Consider the following 17043-nt stretch of genomic DNA (forward strand, 5'->3'; position numbering starts at 1 on the left):
CTCAACTTCCAGAGTGGTCTCGTATCACATGACAGAATCTTTTTCTGTTTTTTTTTTTTTTTTGTGCCTGACCTTTAATTTTCATGATGATGTGTAGTAGGACTTCTGGATGGCAGCCATCTTTAGCCTACTTTTTTTTTTCGAAGTAGAGTCTCACTTTAGCCCAGGCTGGAATTCACTATGCAGTTTCAGGGTGGCCTTGAACTCACAGCGATCCTCCTACCTCTGCCTCCCAAGTGCTGGGAGGCGTGGGCCACCACACCAGGTTCCTGCTTTCTTAAAGGAATTAAAAAAGCTGAGTTTATCGTCAAGCTTCATTTTAAGGCAATGAGAAAACAGTCAAGACAACATACCCTTGGGATCGCCTCTTCCATTAGCTTTTAGAACAGAAAGTGTGATATGGGAATGTCAAGTTGTGTCAGGTGTATGGAAGGGCCACTTGGTGGAAGGAGAAATACTCTGTCTTAGAGAAGGTGACATGTAATGAACAAGACCCCAGACTTTGGAATCAGGTGTGTGTGTGTTTTACCTGATTTGTCTAAATAAAACCGAGTCACACAAGTTTCTAAACCTGCTGGGTGTGGTGGCACACGCCTTTAGTCCCAGCACTCGGGAGCTAGTAGGATGGCTGTGAGTTCAGGGCCACCCTGGGACTGCATAGTGAATCCCAGGTCAGCCTGGGCGTGAGTGAGACCCTACCTAAACCCTTTGTTCATCCATAAAAGAAGAATTACAAAGCCCACATGGGTCGCTGGTGGTGGCAGATAAAACAATGTTTGTAAGGTGATATCTAAGATATTATAATTGTGTGTAAATTTACCACTGACAAGATAAAAGCAGTGACAGATGAAGGAAGAGAGACATGTTGGCAAAGGGGGCTGGTATATGCCTTAGGATCGTCTGCAGGCTGGGCAGTCTATTCAGATATACTGTAACTGATCCACTCTCCTGATTCTGTGTCCACTAATAGTTCTTTTAGCATTAATGGTAGTAGACTGTCAATGGAACTACTATGTTTAAAATATCTTTTGGGCTGGAGAGATGTCTCAGTGGTCAAGGTGCTTGCCTGAAAAGCCCAATGACCCAGGTTCAATTCTTCCATACCCGCATAAAGCTGGATGTACAAAGTAGTGTGCATGCACCTAGAGTTCGTAGTGGCTAGAGGCACAGGTGTGCCCATTCTTTCTCTCTCCCTCTGCAAATAAATAAAAACTACAGAAGAGCTTTTGTGCATGTATGTCTGCGTTCATAAGTGCGGGTGGGCATGTGCTGCAGCATGTGTGGAAGTCAGAGCACAACCTGCGGTGTCATTCCTTACTTTCCGCCTCATTTGAGGCGGGTTCTCTTGTTTATTGGTACAAAAGCAGGGCTAGATGGCCTGCAAGTTTTGGGAGAATTCTGTCTCTGCTTTCTGTTTTGTTTTACCTAAGGAGCACTGGGATTCCAGATGTGTGTTACCATGCCCAGCTTTTCCTGGGGTCTGGGAATCTTAACTCAGGTCCTTGTGTGACAAAGCATTTTTTTCACTGAGCTATCTCTGTAGCCCCTGGGACTACTCAGTTTTAAGATCCATGATATTTTGTTTATAAGATCTAAGCATGGTTGCTGCATTTTTAAAAGGAAAAATGGGCTAGACTATAAACCAGCATAGAATGAATATCCTATCATTTATCATCTATCTAAGTATCTATGTATCCTTGTATCTATCTATCTATCTATCTATCTATCTATCTATCTATCTATCCATCCATCCATCCATCCACTCACCCACCTATCTATCATCTAGGTGCTAGGGACTGCATGCAGAGAACACTAGGCAAGCACTCTATCACTGAATTATCCCCCATCTCTCTTTACTTTTGATCTGGATCTAGGACACTGACTTGTCTAGACTGGCTTTGAATTTAACTTTGTAGCCCAGGCAGGCCTTGAACTTGCACTCGTCACACTTCTTCCTCACAAGTAGCCAGGGTTATAGGCATACAAAGGAAGCCCGGTTTACTTTCTTGTCAAATAAGGAATATTTGTTGTTGCATACTCTGTAGTTTTCTTCTTTTTCTAAATCTGTATGTCTAGAATAGAAAATCATATTTTTAGATAGGGTGTCATGTAGTCCAAGATGGCCTCAAACTTGCTAAATAGCTGAGGATGGCTTTGAACTTGTGATCCTCCTGCCTCTACCTCAGAAGTGCTGGGATTACAGGTGTGCATCCCCATAGCTGGTTTAGAAGACTAGGTTTTGAAGTCTGGAGAGTCTAGGCTTGCTTGTTCAAAACATTTGTTTTTGAACTAGCCCTCCCAATTCCTATCTTCTCGTGAGCCGCATCTAAATACTTGTTCCTTTTCTTAGGCAACATTTCACTTGCCCAGGCTGGACCCAAACTTTGGGACCCAAGGATCCTCTGGTGTCAGCTTTGCTAGCAGCACATACAGGTGCGCACTGCCGTGCCCAGTTCTTTTTAGTTTGTCTTTCTTTCCTTTACTTTCTTTCTTCCCTTTCTTTTCTTTTCTCTTCCTTCCCTCCCTAGTTCTCTCCCCCCTCCCTCTTTCTTTCCTTTCCTTTCTGTGTTTTCAGCCTCTTTCTGAGGCCATCTTGCCTAAAATTAAGATGAGCATTTTTTCCACCTTGTTCCAAGGCTTTGGGATACTTAATATGTCCATCTAGCCTAGTCAATATCAAGTATATTCCTGCATGAACAATGCATGTGGGTGTGCTTTGAGTTGGCCTGTGAATCCTATAGCAGAAACTTTTTCCCCCTTGCTCCTTGGCAGGGGACATGGGTCTAGAACCTGTGGCCAGTCAGTTTAATATTTGGTGCAGCTTGCTAGGGATAATATTCTAGGGAAAATCCACAGGGAAGCCCTGTGCCTTAGGGAAGACATTGTTTGGCAGGCTCTCAGGTTAATTTGAAATCTGAAGTCACATTTATCAAATCTGCCTCAAGTCATTGACTACATGTTTGGTTGGATGCGCTGCCAACAAATTCTTGACTGACAGCTTCCAGATGTTTCTCAGAAGAGCCCAAGGACCCATGAGAGCTCATTTTTCTTTGCACAGGATGCTGTGTTACTAAAAACTACTTCATCAGATAACATGTATCCTGGAAAGGAGGTTTATGGATTTTTTGGATATGTATGCGTGTGTGTGTGTATGTTCCTGTGTTAGTGAGGGGGCATGCATATCACAGCATGTGTGTGGAGGCCAAGGTCAGTTTTTGGGTGCTCATTCTGGCCTCCCACCTCGTTTTGAGGCAGAGTGTCTCCTTGCTCACAGTGTCTGGCTTTTCAGTGGGGTTTGAGGATTGGACTCAGGTAGTCAAGGCGGTGCACTTGCCTGGCTAGAGTTTGGTGATGTTGCTAAGAGCGGCCACTAAGCAGCAGTCAAGTCATCCTGCAGTCTAGCCGCGTAAGTAAATGGGGCTCAAAGTGTGTGCCACCAAGTGCAGTTCAAGGATTTATTTCTTCATATGTATCAATGAACTGGAAAAAAAAAAAAAAAAACCTAAGCAAAAGTGCCACATGAGGGTATGTGGTAGAGAAGACAGAAAGGGTCAAACAAAGAGCAAATCACCTTGTGCACAAACTAACAGAAAACACCATTTCTGACAGGGCTGGGGAGTGAGAAACCGAGGCTTGGCCAGAGAAGGTAGACAGAGGGAGCCTGGAATCCCACGACTCAGAAGGTTCTAGTCAGAAGGATAGAGTTTGAGTGTGAAGTCAGCTGAGCTACACATGACTCCTCGTCTCAAAACAAGTGTGTGTGTGTGGGGGTGGTGGTGGGGTGGGGGCATCTGAAGCCGTGCTTGGTGGTGCATGGCTACAATCTCAGCATTTGGGAGGCTGAGGCAGGAGGACAGCAGAGACAGGGTAAGAGCAGCTCCATAGTGAGTTTCAGGCCAGTTACAAGAAACCGCATCAAAGATGAGACCGGAGCGTGAGGGACAGGAAAAGAAGAGAATCTGGGTGCTGACAAGAGCAGAAAAAGAAAGGAAGAAAGAGAAAGAGAGAGAGGAGAGGGGAGAGAAAGACAGGAAGGAAAGAAAAGCAAATAAAAAGTGGGTGTTGCTGTGGCTCTGTCTAGCCCCGCGGGGTCTCTTCTGGCTTCCTGGGCTGCCCTGGAGCCTTTCACAGCAGCAAGGACGCCGGGCCGCCGGGAGGCGCGGCGACCGCGGAGGAGGAGGAGCGCCGCGGCGGGCGGCGCGGGCGGGCGGCGCTCGGTCCCCGCTCCCGGCTCCGCTTCTCCCCGCGGGGCCGTCCCGGCCGCCGGCCAATGGGCGGCGAGCGCGGCGGAGCGGGAAGCGGAGCGCGGGCCCCGCCCCGCCCCGCACTGCGCAGGCCGCGGCACCCCGCGTGCGCCCTCGGCTCGGCTCGGCTCGGCTCTGCCCTGCGGCCCGGCGGCCACGCTCGGGCACCGGCGGGCGGGCGGGCGGGCGGGGATGCAGGATGGCGGCGCTCGCCGGCCCCTCCTTCCGCACCACGGGCTCCACCTGCCTGCACCCGCTCAGCGAGCGCCTGGGCATCCCGCTGGAGCAGGTAACCGGGTCCCCGGCTCATCCCTCTTCCCGTGGTAGCCTGCAGCCCCGGGCTTGACAGGTGGGCGGGAGGTGCTGTTTTCTAAGTGTGAAAGATACTCCTGTACCGACGCGGCAAGTTGGACTGAAGTTTATTTTTGTTTAAGTTTCGTCTGGAATCAAATTATCAAGTTGAGTGATGCACGAATCCGGTATTATCCCCACCAATGTAATTAATTCTTCATGATTTTAAAGGTAGTGAGCTAAATGTGGTGGCTCATGCATGTGATCCCAACCTGGGAGGCTGAGGCAGGAGGATTTTTGCCAACTTCAAACCATCCTGGCTTTAGAGTGACACCGAGACAGAGAGGGGAGGGAGGTGCGGGAGAGAGGAAGGGAGAGAGAGCGAGCGAGCAAGCGAGCGAGCGCGGGCGACCCCAGCTAACTTCTGCAGACTGTAGTATATGTTAATTTTGCTTTTATGTAGCCCTGGCTGCCCTCATAGTCCTGGCCATGGGCCTGGCTCATTGTTCCCGAGTGGGAGTGTGGCATTCCAGGCGCCCTGCCACCACCGTCAGCTTCAGTTGATAGATTTCAGAGGAGACGTAGTGGGCTGGCCCAAGCGCAGTGACAGGGCAGTGCCCCCAGGCACGGAGGAGGGGCACGCAGGGGTCCTCTGGTTTGTGTAGGGCTTTGGCTTGGTCTGTGGGCTCATTCATCCTTGCTCTGGGGGAGGGCTGAGGAGGGGTCTCCTGTGTGGGAGTACAAGAGCTCTCCTGAAATCCTTTGAAAGATCTAGGAATTGTCTCCCACTCTTGCGAATACAAACACTCTGAAGACAGCTGGGGATGCTGCTCAGTGGTAATCGCCAGCTGCCCGCCACTCCCCTGGGTTGGAGCCCTGTTCCTGGGGAAAAATCTTGATGTATTGGCTGTTGTGTTTACTTTTTTCTTTTGGTGCCTATACTAATAGTGACTCCATAGCTGTGTATTGATTTAAATGGAGTTGGGCAGGGCCTGCTGGCAAAGGGAACATTGCTCTCCTGACTGGTTTCTAGCTGAGCGTTCACCAGTCTATTTCTCCTTCTGGTGCTGGGTGTGGTGTCCCCTGACCCCCAGACTTGTATTCCCAGTACCTGGGGGAGGCTGAAGCAGAAATGCTGGGAGTTGGAGGCCAGACTGGGTTATGTGGAGAATCCCAAGTCAGCCATGACTACATATCAAGCAAGACCTTGTCTCAAAACCTGAACAAACAAAACAAGATTTCCCCTCTCACTAGAGCAGTCTTGTCTTATCTTTGCACTAGAATGTACCTGCTGCCCCTTCCAGCAATGAGGAAGTGGACAAGGCAGTTTGCTTTACTCACTACTGTTTACTGAGGAACGCTTGGCCTCACCCTGAGGACCTGCCCATCGCCTTCTCTTCAGTTGCAAAATCCAGGAAAGCAGGAATTTAGTAGATGTTTCAGGTACCCTTCAGAAAATGGGGGAGACCGAGGCAGAAATAAGCACAAGGTCTTATGCTCTGGAACCAAATATAACTCCTTGCTGAGTTTCTGTGGAGGATCATTTTGTGCTTACTTCTCCACTTCCCACCAGAGTTTCACTGTGTCTTTTCATCTAAGCTGTTCTCTCCAGCTAGACTGAGAACTCAGGGCCTTTTGTATGAGAGGTGGAAAGACTGGCCTTCACCTCCATTCTCAACCTCCTGGATTTCTGTAACCTGTAACCTTCTGGATTTCACTGTTTTTAATTTATAAAAAGGAACAAAAGAGCTTTAAAGACATGCAGGATTCCCAGCAGCGAGCCCAGCTTGTTTCTGGGGTGAACTGAAGGGAAATATGTGGGGTAGAGGGCAAGACTTGGCATCTCTTGGATCTTAGGCCAGCCTGACCACCTTCCAGCATGGTGAAGGCTCACTGACTTGGTGGAAGAAGTATGCCAGCATGATGCCCCGGGTAGTTCGAGTCCAGCTTAGGTTAAAAAAAAAAATCACAAACCATACAATAATGTGATTTGAGGCTAAACTGTGGATTAAAATTTTGGAAGCATGGTGTGTCTATCTTTGTGCCCCTTTTCCTTTTTTAAAAACTTAATTTGATGGCTGGAGACATGGCTTAGCAGTTAAGGTGCTTGCCTGCAAAGCCAAATGAGCCAGGTTTGACTGCCTAGGACCCACATAAGCCCAATGTACAAAGTGGTGCATATATCTGAAGTTTGTTTGCACTGGATGGAGGCCCTGGCACACCCATTCTCTATCTTCCTCTTTCTCTCACACACTCTCTCTCAAAAAAAAAAAAAAAAAAACCCACTAAAAACTTTTATTTGAGAAAATGGAAATATGAGAGAATGGACATATCAGGGCCTTTTGGCACAGAATCAAACTCCAGATGCACATGCCACTTTGTACATCTGGCTGTATGTGGGATCTTGGAAGTTGAACCGAGGCTCTTGGCCTTTGCAAGCAAGTGCCTTTAACTGCTGAGCCATCTCCACAGCCACATCTTTTTTCCTAACATCTTAATATTTCAAATATGTGGGCCTAGGGAATTATCTCAGTTGGTAAAGTGCTTTTGGCATAATCATGATGATCTGAGTTTGTTCTCTAGTACCTGTGGTGGTTTGAATCAGGTGCCCCTCATAAACTTATGCTTATCCCAAGCTGAGGGCAGTGTGGGAGGTGGAGCTATGAAAGTTGGTGCCAGGAGAGTGGGGTCATTGCTGCTAGAAAGTTGTCTTGTGACTTTTGGCCTTTTGGAATTGATTTATGGGAGGAATGTGGAAGGATTTGGAACCTTGTTTTGAGAGATGCCTTGCAGTGCTGAAGGCAGAGTTTCATGTACTATTCTGGTCAAAATTGAAAGACATGAATGCAGTAAGAACTATGGACAGTGAATCTTGGCTTCCGAGGGGAAGCAAAAGCTTTGTCTGGACTAGGCTATGTGTGTAAGAGGCTTACGGAATTCTTCCTGTGTCTTTGAGAATGGGTACCTTGCATAGAAATGGACTGGTGTGAGCAGAAAGATAGGGCACAGAAAGAAAGGAAAGTTTCAGGCTAGAGATCATGCCCAATCAGCTGCTATTGTTTGAGAGATCACCATCACTGAGATTGGGCCAGCTGTTCTGCATTAGGACAGCAGAAAGAATGTTGACCCTTTGGAAAGTAGGGGGCCAGAATGCTGAAAGAGTTTTCCTGTTCTTCAAAGTCAGCTTTATTCCCCCATGAATTGACAAATTTGGAAGCTTACCTGGTACTATGGGACTATAACAAAGGCAGGAAAGAAAGGGTGATTGGATTTACAGTGTGATTTGTTTTTGTTTTTTGGAAATGGCCACTGGGTGATAAGAGGCAGGATTGCTGGCATACCTGTATGGAGTCTTGATGGAGCCACAAGGATGATCCATGGGTTGCAATGAAGACACTCGGATTTCATTGAGATTCCAGGACTGTGGGAAAAGTGCCAAGGAGAGTGCTGGCTGAAGATGGATTATTCCCTGGGCTGTGAGAAGCTTAGCTGAGAGGTGCAATTGGAACTCGAGAGAGTTTGTCACTGGTTAGAGATGTCAGGTTGAAGCTACAGGCTTTGACATTTGTCCTGTTTGTTGTAGATGTTGCTTTGGCTTATCTTTTCTTGCGACGTGAATGTTTTTTTGCAGTGTGAATGTTTGCTCTGAGACATGATGTGTTTTTTTATTTTGCAGTCCACAGTTAAGAGACCCTGGACTATGGTGACATATAACATCAAGATTGAAAAAAGTATGAGGAGTTTAAAAGTTTGACTGAATGCATTGCATTTTACAACATGGGTGGTCATCATGTTATGGGGGCCAGGGGCAGAATATGGTACCACCCATAAACATGTATTCAGAATGCTTGCTCCCCAGTTGGTGACAATTTGGGAGGTGGAACCTTGGTGGAGGGATTATGTAGCTGGGGGTGGACTTGTGATTTATTAGCCCCTAACTTCCTGGTGTTACTTGGCTCACTCTCCTGCTGCTGCTTCCACCTGCTGTTTCAGAGGTGATGTCCAGCCTCTGCTCATGTCATGTTTTCCCCTGCAATCACAAAGCTTTCTCTCCAGACTATAAGCCAAAATAAATCCTTTTCTCCCATTAGCTGATTTTGGTTTGGTGCTTTGTCCCACCAACATGAAGGTAACTGCAACAGTACCTGAGTCAAAGCTGGGCATGGAGGGGTACACCTGCAGATCTAGAGCTGGGGAGTTGGAGATATGAGAATTCCTAAGTTTTTCCTGACCAGCTCTTCTAGGTAAATCAGTGAGATCTAGGTTCAGTGAGAGACTGTCTTACAAACTAAAGTAGAGAACAGTTGAGGAAAACACTCAACCTCAACCTTTGGCATCTACCCACACCCCCATACAGGTATATGCATACCTGCACACAAAACTATGCATGCATTCACACCCCCCCCACACATGCCAAAAATCCATGTGTCAGTGCCATAATTTGATCGATTTGCATTTCTGTGAATGTCTTTAGTCTCTGGGTTGTCCTGTGTCAGGAAGTTTTTTTTTTTAATTTTTTTTTTAATTTATTTATTTGAGAGCGACAGACACAGAGAGAAAGACAGATAGAGGGAGAGAGAGAGAATGGGCGCGCCAGGGCTTCCAGCCTCTGCAAACGAACTCCAGACGCGTGCGCCCCCTCGTGCATCTGGCTAACGTGGGACCTGGGGAGCCGAGCCTCGAACCGGGGTCCTTAGGCTTCACAGGCAAGCGCTTAACCGCTAAGCCATCTCTCCAACCCATGTGTCAGGAAGTTTAATATCTGCAAAATTTAAGCATCTTTTGAGCACTGTAATCTGTAAGATGAAGTCATTATTATTTTCCCTACAATGCCTCCAGTCATCTTGTAACTTCTGGGAACTCTTACGTAGGAGTGCCTGTGTACAGATGTGTGTATTGTGATGCAAAGTCTATGGCTTTTGATTCCAGGCACTTTACATCATTGTTGTTAACTGTAAAACCATCTAACTTAATGAGAGTTAAACAGAGCATAGCAATCCACATAGAAACTGTGATGACAGCTGAGGGCTCCACAGGCGTGGCCCAGATAAGTCTGTGGGAATCTGTAACTTGAAATGAGTCTCTATGCTCTGAGCACACATGGAGTCCCAGTGGTTAGAAGGGTCATTTAGATATGAAGCTTCACTTACTCCAGATAAATCATGTAGATTTTCTTTCCCACTTAAGGGGACTTTGGAATGGAGGGTATCGCTTTGTAATTATCTGCTCACACCCTCCACTCAGATTCTGTTGTGGAGCGTGACATGATGTTCTTGGAGACCGACCACAGCTGTCTGGGCTTTCAGGGTTGACTCAGCTGCTACTACAGGCACTGCAGTGTGTAGCCTGTGGTTATGGGTTGGTAGCTATGAAAGCTGAAAAGGAAACCATTTTCAGCCTCCGTGGATGGTGGTTGTGAATTCTGAATGTGCCATACACCTTTTTTTTTTTTTTTTTTTTTCGAGGGTCTCACTCTAGCCCAGGCTGACCTGGAATTCACTATGGAGTCTCAGGCTGGCCTTGAACTCACGGCAATCATCCTACCTCTGCCTTCCGAGTGCTGGGATTAAAGGTGTGTGCCACCACGCCTGGCGAGTACACCTTTTCTTAATGGTGTCTGTCCCGTAAACTGTGTGTGTTTGGGTAAAGGACTAATTCAATCTTAAGATATGATTCTCAGGGATTCATTCTTTTCTGTCTCCATTTAGCATCTGCTGAAAAAGGGGTGAGGAGAAAACAGATCAGGGTCTTAGAAACCATAGTATGACTCCGAGATTAAAGTAGCCACAGTGTAGGTCTTTCATGTAAGCTCAGGTTACACTTCAGAAGTCTTCATGAATGAAGGGCAGCCTTAAAGACCTATGGTGGCTTCACAAGTAGGTTATTGTTATTCAGCTGGGGACTGTAAGGGTTTTTACTTGCTTAGGACTTTCTGTCACCTGCTTGTTGCCCTAGTGATATTTGGAAAGTCAAACCTTTTATTCTGTTCTTATCTAATTCTTGTTCTTCCTTAAAAGCTCAGCTCACATTCCACAGTCATTGTTAAGTCAGTTAAATATTTATTTAATCCTGTTCGTACCAGGTACTTGCACTGTAGTAGAAATAATACCAAGGTCCCCATTCTAGAGGAGCAGAGGGGAGGCCCATGTAAGGAAGCAGGTGCATGTACTATTGAAAGAAGGAAAGAGCCTAGGCCCTAGTGGACTCATGTAGACTTCACTGTGTGCAGCAGAGGCTTGGGGCAGTCACCTTGTGTCTTTGTGGTTTTGCTGGGTGCACATCTTGACCTTCAAAGTGATTGAAGCCTCCTCATGGTTTGCCTTTTCTTGCTCTTGGCTTTCCCAGGAGACCATGGTGCTCAATAAATGATTATAACAACATATACTAATGTTATCAACTATTAATGTTCAGTACACAGTGCCTTGTTCTTATTTCTTCTCACTTAATATTGCCTGGTGCCAAAATGAGTGGCTTATCGGAAGAAGTTGGTTTAGTTTGGCCGCAGCTATGAGACGGAGCTTCTACAAGTCCAGTGCTCCCTACGGCTGGGAGAGGCTGTGATGATACAAGAATGGGCAAGGCGGTGCTGACCCTCAAAAGGCTCAAGGTGACGAAGGGAGAGATCCGCCCAGTCTGTGCTCATGGGCCCACTCAAACCAATGACATCCTCCTCAGAACTGATGAGAAATACCCTTCTGTTCCTATTGAATACTCCACTGGGTGATCTGTTTTGTTATCCAGTCACAGTTGTTCTTTACATATTATTTAGATGTACCAATCATAAATAGTATACATGTGTGTCACAAATATTTTCCTCCTGTTTGTATTTGTTATTCTTTTGAAAAAAAAATACTGTTTGCAGTATTCAGAGTTGAACTCAGAACCTAGCACATACTAGGCATGAGGTGAGTTATGCCTATGCCATTAGGCCCTTTCTGTTTATTTCTAAGAAGAGATCATTATATTCACTAATAAAGTTTATAAAAATTGTGATCATAACCTTTTTCTATGGGGTTTAAATATATGTGCATATTTAGGCAGGAAATTATAACATGTCTAAAGTCATGAAGATCTAGAAATGTTATAGTTTTATCTTAAAATATGTCTATCCTCAAGTTGTTTTAATTTTTACATATGTTACATAAGAGTTTCAAAACTTCTGTTTGATATTGAAATTCACTTGGTGTAGAATCCTTTGTTGCAAAGACTACACCTTTGATGCCATGGAGAGAGAAGAATAATGACTACTAGAGGCTAGGCAGGGGAGATGGGTGTGAGGATCAAGGGAGACTGGTAGCTGTCCTCAAACACACTTAGAGTAAGTCCTAGCCATGTACACCACAGTGGATGCATGCAGTGTTCATATGTTACTATATGTCTTATAAGGAATAAAAAGAGGTGTTCATAGACTTTAAACATCAAGAAATGATAAGCATTTAAGATTGAAATGTCAATCATCCTGATGTGTTTCATATATGTGTGTATATATAATGTTTACTCAGAAATATATAAAGTTAATATTTATTGAATAAAAATACTTAAACACTGGGCATGTTGACATGTACCTATAATCCTAGGACTTAACACTGAGACAGGATGGTCCAGATGGTCAAGAGAGTAAGGGCAACACTGACACAGGGTGATCATGAGTTCAAGTCCATCACTGAGACAGGGTGATCATGAGATCAAGTCCATCATGGAGACAGTGTGATCATGAGATCAAGTCCAGCACTGAGACAGGGTGATCACTAGGACCAAGTGTAGCCATGAGACAGGGTGATCGTGACATCAACTCCAACACTGAGACAGGGTGATCTTGAGATTAAGCACAAGCTAAAAAATATTCAGAATGTGTTTTCTCCATGGAATGACTTGATACCCTGCTAAAATTATTTTCCTTATATCTGTAGATAGGTTGTTAATCTCTTTTTTTTTTTCTAGTTTCATCCATGTGTGTTTTTAGGTAACATCATCATTCATTGGAACAAATCTATAATTATCTTGAGATTAAATAATGTAAATCCTCTATCCTTTAAAAATATTTATATTTATTTGCAAGCAAAAAGAGAAAGAACGATTAGGTCCACCAGGGTGTCTAGCTGCAAATGAACTGCAGAGGCATTTTGTGAATCTGGCTTTACATTAGTATTGGGGAATCTAACCTGGGTCATTAGGTTTTGCCGGCAAGTGCCTTAACCACTTATCATTCTCTCCAGTCCCCAATCCTCTGTTTTTATTTTTAGTTTTGATAATTGTTTTAGCTTTCTAAGATCTTAAAGTTTTTATATAAATTTGGATTTATCAATTTAGTAACTTGCTGCAGTTTTGATTTACATTGTGTGAAATTATAAAGTTATTTGGGCATATCAGACATCATAAGGATGTCATGTCTTCCTGCTCATGAAAATGTCTTTCTTTTTACTTAACTTTTTTTTTTCAAAGTACGGTTTCACTCTAGCCCAGGCTGACCTGGAACTTACTTAGTAGTCCTAGACCAGCCTTGAACTCACAGTGATCCTCCTACTTCTGCCTCTGGAGTGCTGGAATTAAAGGTATGAGACACCACACTCACCACACCTGGCTTTACTTACTTTTTAAAACCTTATCTGTAATCTCTAGTTTTGACTGGACAGTTCTGCATATTTTGATATATTTGACTTATGCATGCTTATGTATGCTTATAGATGCTATTTTATCTTTAATTCCTGTCTTGTTTTTCTATATAAAGAAATGCCACTTTCACATATTTGCATTCTATACTGTGATAGTGTTGAATTTACTTTGTCTTTTGACATTTTTTGTAAATACCATTAGTTCTCCATGTTCATGATCCTGTTATAAGTGAATAAGCAGTATTTCCAAATGACAAAAAAGAGTAATGAGCCTTCATAGCCAAGTGTAGTGGTGCACACATGTAATCCTAGCAGCCTACAAGCTGAGGCTGGAGAATTGCTACAAGTTAACTTGTTATCTTGGTTTACAGCTTTGCCTTGTTTCCAGGCCAGCCTGGGCTCTAGTATAACACCCTGCCTCAAAGAAGACCCGGCTCCCTTCTAAGACCTGGAGTGCTCTGAAGTGTGAGGACAAGGACTGGACGCAAATCAAGGACAGGGACATGAGAGAACAGAGCCTGACAGAGACATCAGACAGGAGTGAATCGTTTTGCCTTGTGGAGGGAACGTTGTGCCCTGAGGTGGAATGTGAGGTGGGACTTGAAGGAAGAGTGAGAGTTTGTCAGTCTCTGGGCAGGCCGTGATTCCTGGAAGGAGAGGTAGGTACAGGCATGCAGACATGAGTTGTTCAGGTCCTCTACATTTATATATGTAGTTTTTGTTTCCATGAGACAGAGTCATGCTGTGTGGCCCAGGCTGACCTCAAAGTTGCAGCCCTGTCCCTCGGCCCCTCTCAGGCACTGGGATTACAGGTGTGTACCAAGTGGCCCAGCTAGGACCTAAAAGGACACTTAGGTGCCTTTTTGGTACAATGGTGTGAACTGCGAGACTTTTGGTTGGAGAGGGAAGGAGCCTGGGGAGGTGTTCATACCTTATCCTCACTAGGAAGGCCTTCGCAGTCAGCATGTTTAGCATTGTGGACCCCATGCACCTTCTGTGCCCCCATTGGTGTGTGAAAGTGATAGGTAAATGGAAGCAGCTGGACATGGTGACTTCTCCTTAGCTTTAAAATGGACACTAGAGTTTCAATATCACATCATTTACAGGGGTCATGAAACTTTCTTTTTTTGATTTGTTCCAATCCTTCAAACGTATAAAAAGTTTGTAACATGCACAAGACTCAGAAATAGGTAGAGGGCTGCTTTTGGCCTGAAAGGTGGAGATTGTAGACTCCTGTTGTAGACAGTTTCCCTCAAACTCTGGAGCATGGACCTCTCTCAGAATCCACTCTCCTGGGAATTTCTGGGAGTCAGCCCAGTCTGACTAAATACAAATACCAGGGCTGGAAGCTTCATAGATGATCCTTGATCTAACTCAAGTTTAGAACTACTGCTGAAGCCAAAGGGCAGGCATTACAGGACTTAAATTATGAAAAGACTGTCAACATGTAAAGAGGGTCAGCATGTCATCATTGCCAGAAGAGCCAGGGACAGAGGCAGGAATAGTGAAAGTTTAAAAGCCATTTCAGGGGGTGTATAAGTAACTGTTCTTATCTTTGTAACCAAATACCTGAGAACCAGCCACAGGGAGGAAGGCTGTACCTAGGTCGTGACTGTGAAGGCAGAGGAAGGCTGTACCTGCCTTCAGTGTGAAGGTGGAGAGGAAGGCCGTGTCTGGGCCGTCAGTGTGAATGTGGAGAGGAAGGCCGTACCTGGGCCGTCAGTGTGAAGGTGGAGGAAGGCTGTATCTGGGCCGTCATTGTGAAGGTAGAGAAGAAGGCCATACTCGGGCCATCAGTGTGAAGGCGGAGGAAGGCTGTACCTGGGCCGTCAGTGTGAAGGTGGAGGAAGGCTGTGTCTGGGCAGTCAGTGTGAAGGCGGAGGAAGGCCGTACCTGGGCCGTCAGTGTGAAGGAGGAGGAAGGCTGTGTCTGGGCCGTCAGTGTGAAGGTGGAGGAAGGCCGTACCTGGGCCGTCAGTGTGAAGGAGGAGGAAGGCTGTACCTGGGCCGTCAGTGTGAAGGCGGAGGAAGGCTGTGTCTGGGCCGTCAGTGTGAAGGTGGAGGAAGGCTGTACCTGGGCCGTCAGTGTGAAGGTGGAGGAAGGCTGTGTCTGGGCCGTCAGTGTGAAGGTGGAGGAAGGCTGTATTTGGGCCGTCAGTGTGAAGGAGGAGGAAGGCTGTGTCTGGGCCGTCAGTGTGAAGGCGGAGGAAGGCCGTACCTGGGCCGTCAGTGTGAAGGTGGAGGAAGGCTGTGTCTGGGCCGTCAGTGTGAAGGTGAAGGAAGGCAGTACCTGGGCCGTCAGTGTGAAGGTGGAGGAAGGCTGTGTCTGGGCCGTCAGTGTGAAGGCGGAGGAAGGCCGTACCTGGGCTGTCAGTGTGAAGGAGGAGGAAGGCCGTACCTGGGCCGTCAGTGTGAAGGCGGAGGAAGGCCGTGTCTGGGCCGTCAGTGTGAAGGCGGAGGAAGGCTGTGTCTGGGCAGTCAGTGTGAAGGAGGAGGAAGGCTGTGTCTGGGCAGTCAGTGTGAAGGCGGAGGAAGGCTGTGTCTGGGCAGTCAGTGTGAAGGCGGAGGAAGGCCGTGTCTGGGCAGTCAGTGTGAAGGTGGAGGAAGGCCGTACCTGGGCCGTCAGTGTGAAGGAGGAGGAAGGCCGTGTCTGGGCCGTCAGTGTGAAGGTGGAGGAAGGCTGTGTCTGGGCCGTCAGTGTGAAGGAGGAGGAAGGCTGTGTCTGGGCCGTCAGTGTGAAGGAGGAGGAAGGCTGTGTCTGGGCCGTCAGTGTGAAGGAGGAGGAAGGCTGTGTCTGGGCAGTCAGTGTGAAGGCGGATGAAGGCCGTACCTGGGCCGTCAGTGTGAAGGTGGAGGAAGGCTGTGTCTGGGCAGTCAGTGTGAAGGCGGAGGAAGGCCGTACCTGGGCCGTCAGTGTGAAGGCGGAGGAAGGCTGTGTCTGGGCAGTCAGTGTGAAGGCGGAGGAAGGCTGTGTCTGGGCAGTCAGTGTGAAGGCGGAGGAAGGCTGTGTCTGGGCAGTCAGTGTGAAGGCGGAGGAAGGCCGTACCTGGGCCGTCAGTGTGAAGGAGGAGGAAGGCTGTGTCTGGGCCGTCAGTGTGAAGGTGGAGGAAGGCCGTACCTGGGCCGTCAGTGTGAAGGAGGAGGAAGGCTGTACCTGGGCCGTCAGTGTGAAGGCGGAGGAAGGCTGTGTCTGGGCCGTCAGTGTGAAGGTGGAGGAAGGCTGTGCCTGGGCCGTCAGTGTGAAGGAGGAGGAAGGCTGTACCTGGGCCGTCAGTGTGAAGGCGGAGGAAGGCTGTGTCTGGGCCGTCAGTGTGGAGGAGGAGGAAGGCTGTGTCTGGGCCGTCAGTGTGAAGGTGGAGGAAGGCTGTGTCTGGGCAGTCAGTGTGAAGGCGGAGGAAGGCCGTACCTGGGCCGTCAGTGTGAAGGAGGAGGAAGGCTGTGTCTGGGCCGTCAGTGTGAAGGAGGAGGAAGGCTGTGTCTGGGCCGTCAGTGTGAAGGCGGAGGAAGGCTGTGTCTGGGCCGTCAGTGTGAAGGAGGAGGAAGGCTGTGTCTGGGCAGTCAGTGTGAAGGCGGAGGAAGGCTGTGCCTGGGCCGTCAGTGTGAAGGCGGAGGAAGGCTGTGTCTGGGCCGTCAGTGTGAAGGCGGAGGAAGGCTGTGTCTGGGCCGTCAGTGTGAAGGCGGAGGAAGGCTGTATCTGGGCCGTCAGTGTGAAGGCGGAGGAAGGCTGTGTCTGGGCCGTCAGTGTGAAGGAGGAGGAAGGCTGTACCTGGGCCGTCAGTGTGAAGGTGGAGGAAGGCTGTATCTGGGCCGTCAGTGTGAAGGTGGAGGAAGGCTGTGTCTGGGCCGTCAGTGTGAAGGTGGAGGAAGGCCGTACCTGGGCCGTCAGTGTGAAGGTGG

General features: G+C 47.3%; 1 protein-coding gene across 1 annotated transcript in view; it reads left to right on the forward strand.

The window, feature by feature from the left end:
• Nucleotides 1-4443: 4443 nt before the first annotated feature.
• Nucleotides 4444-17043, forward strand: part of Mboat1 (membrane bound O-acyltransferase domain containing 1) — a 126026-nt gene continuing 113426 nt past the window's right edge. The window contains exon 1 of the mRNA XM_004668387.2: nt 4444-4533. Coding sequence (XP_004668444.2) covers nt 4444-4533 — 90 coding nt within the window. The remainder of the gene's footprint in view (nt 4534-17043) is intronic.

Source organism: Jaculus jaculus, chromosome 17, assembly GCF_020740685.1.
Source record: "Jaculus jaculus isolate mJacJac1 chromosome 17, mJacJac1.mat.Y.cur, whole genome shotgun sequence".
Lineage (NCBI taxonomy): Eukaryota > Metazoa > Chordata > Mammalia > Rodentia > Dipodidae > Jaculus > Jaculus jaculus.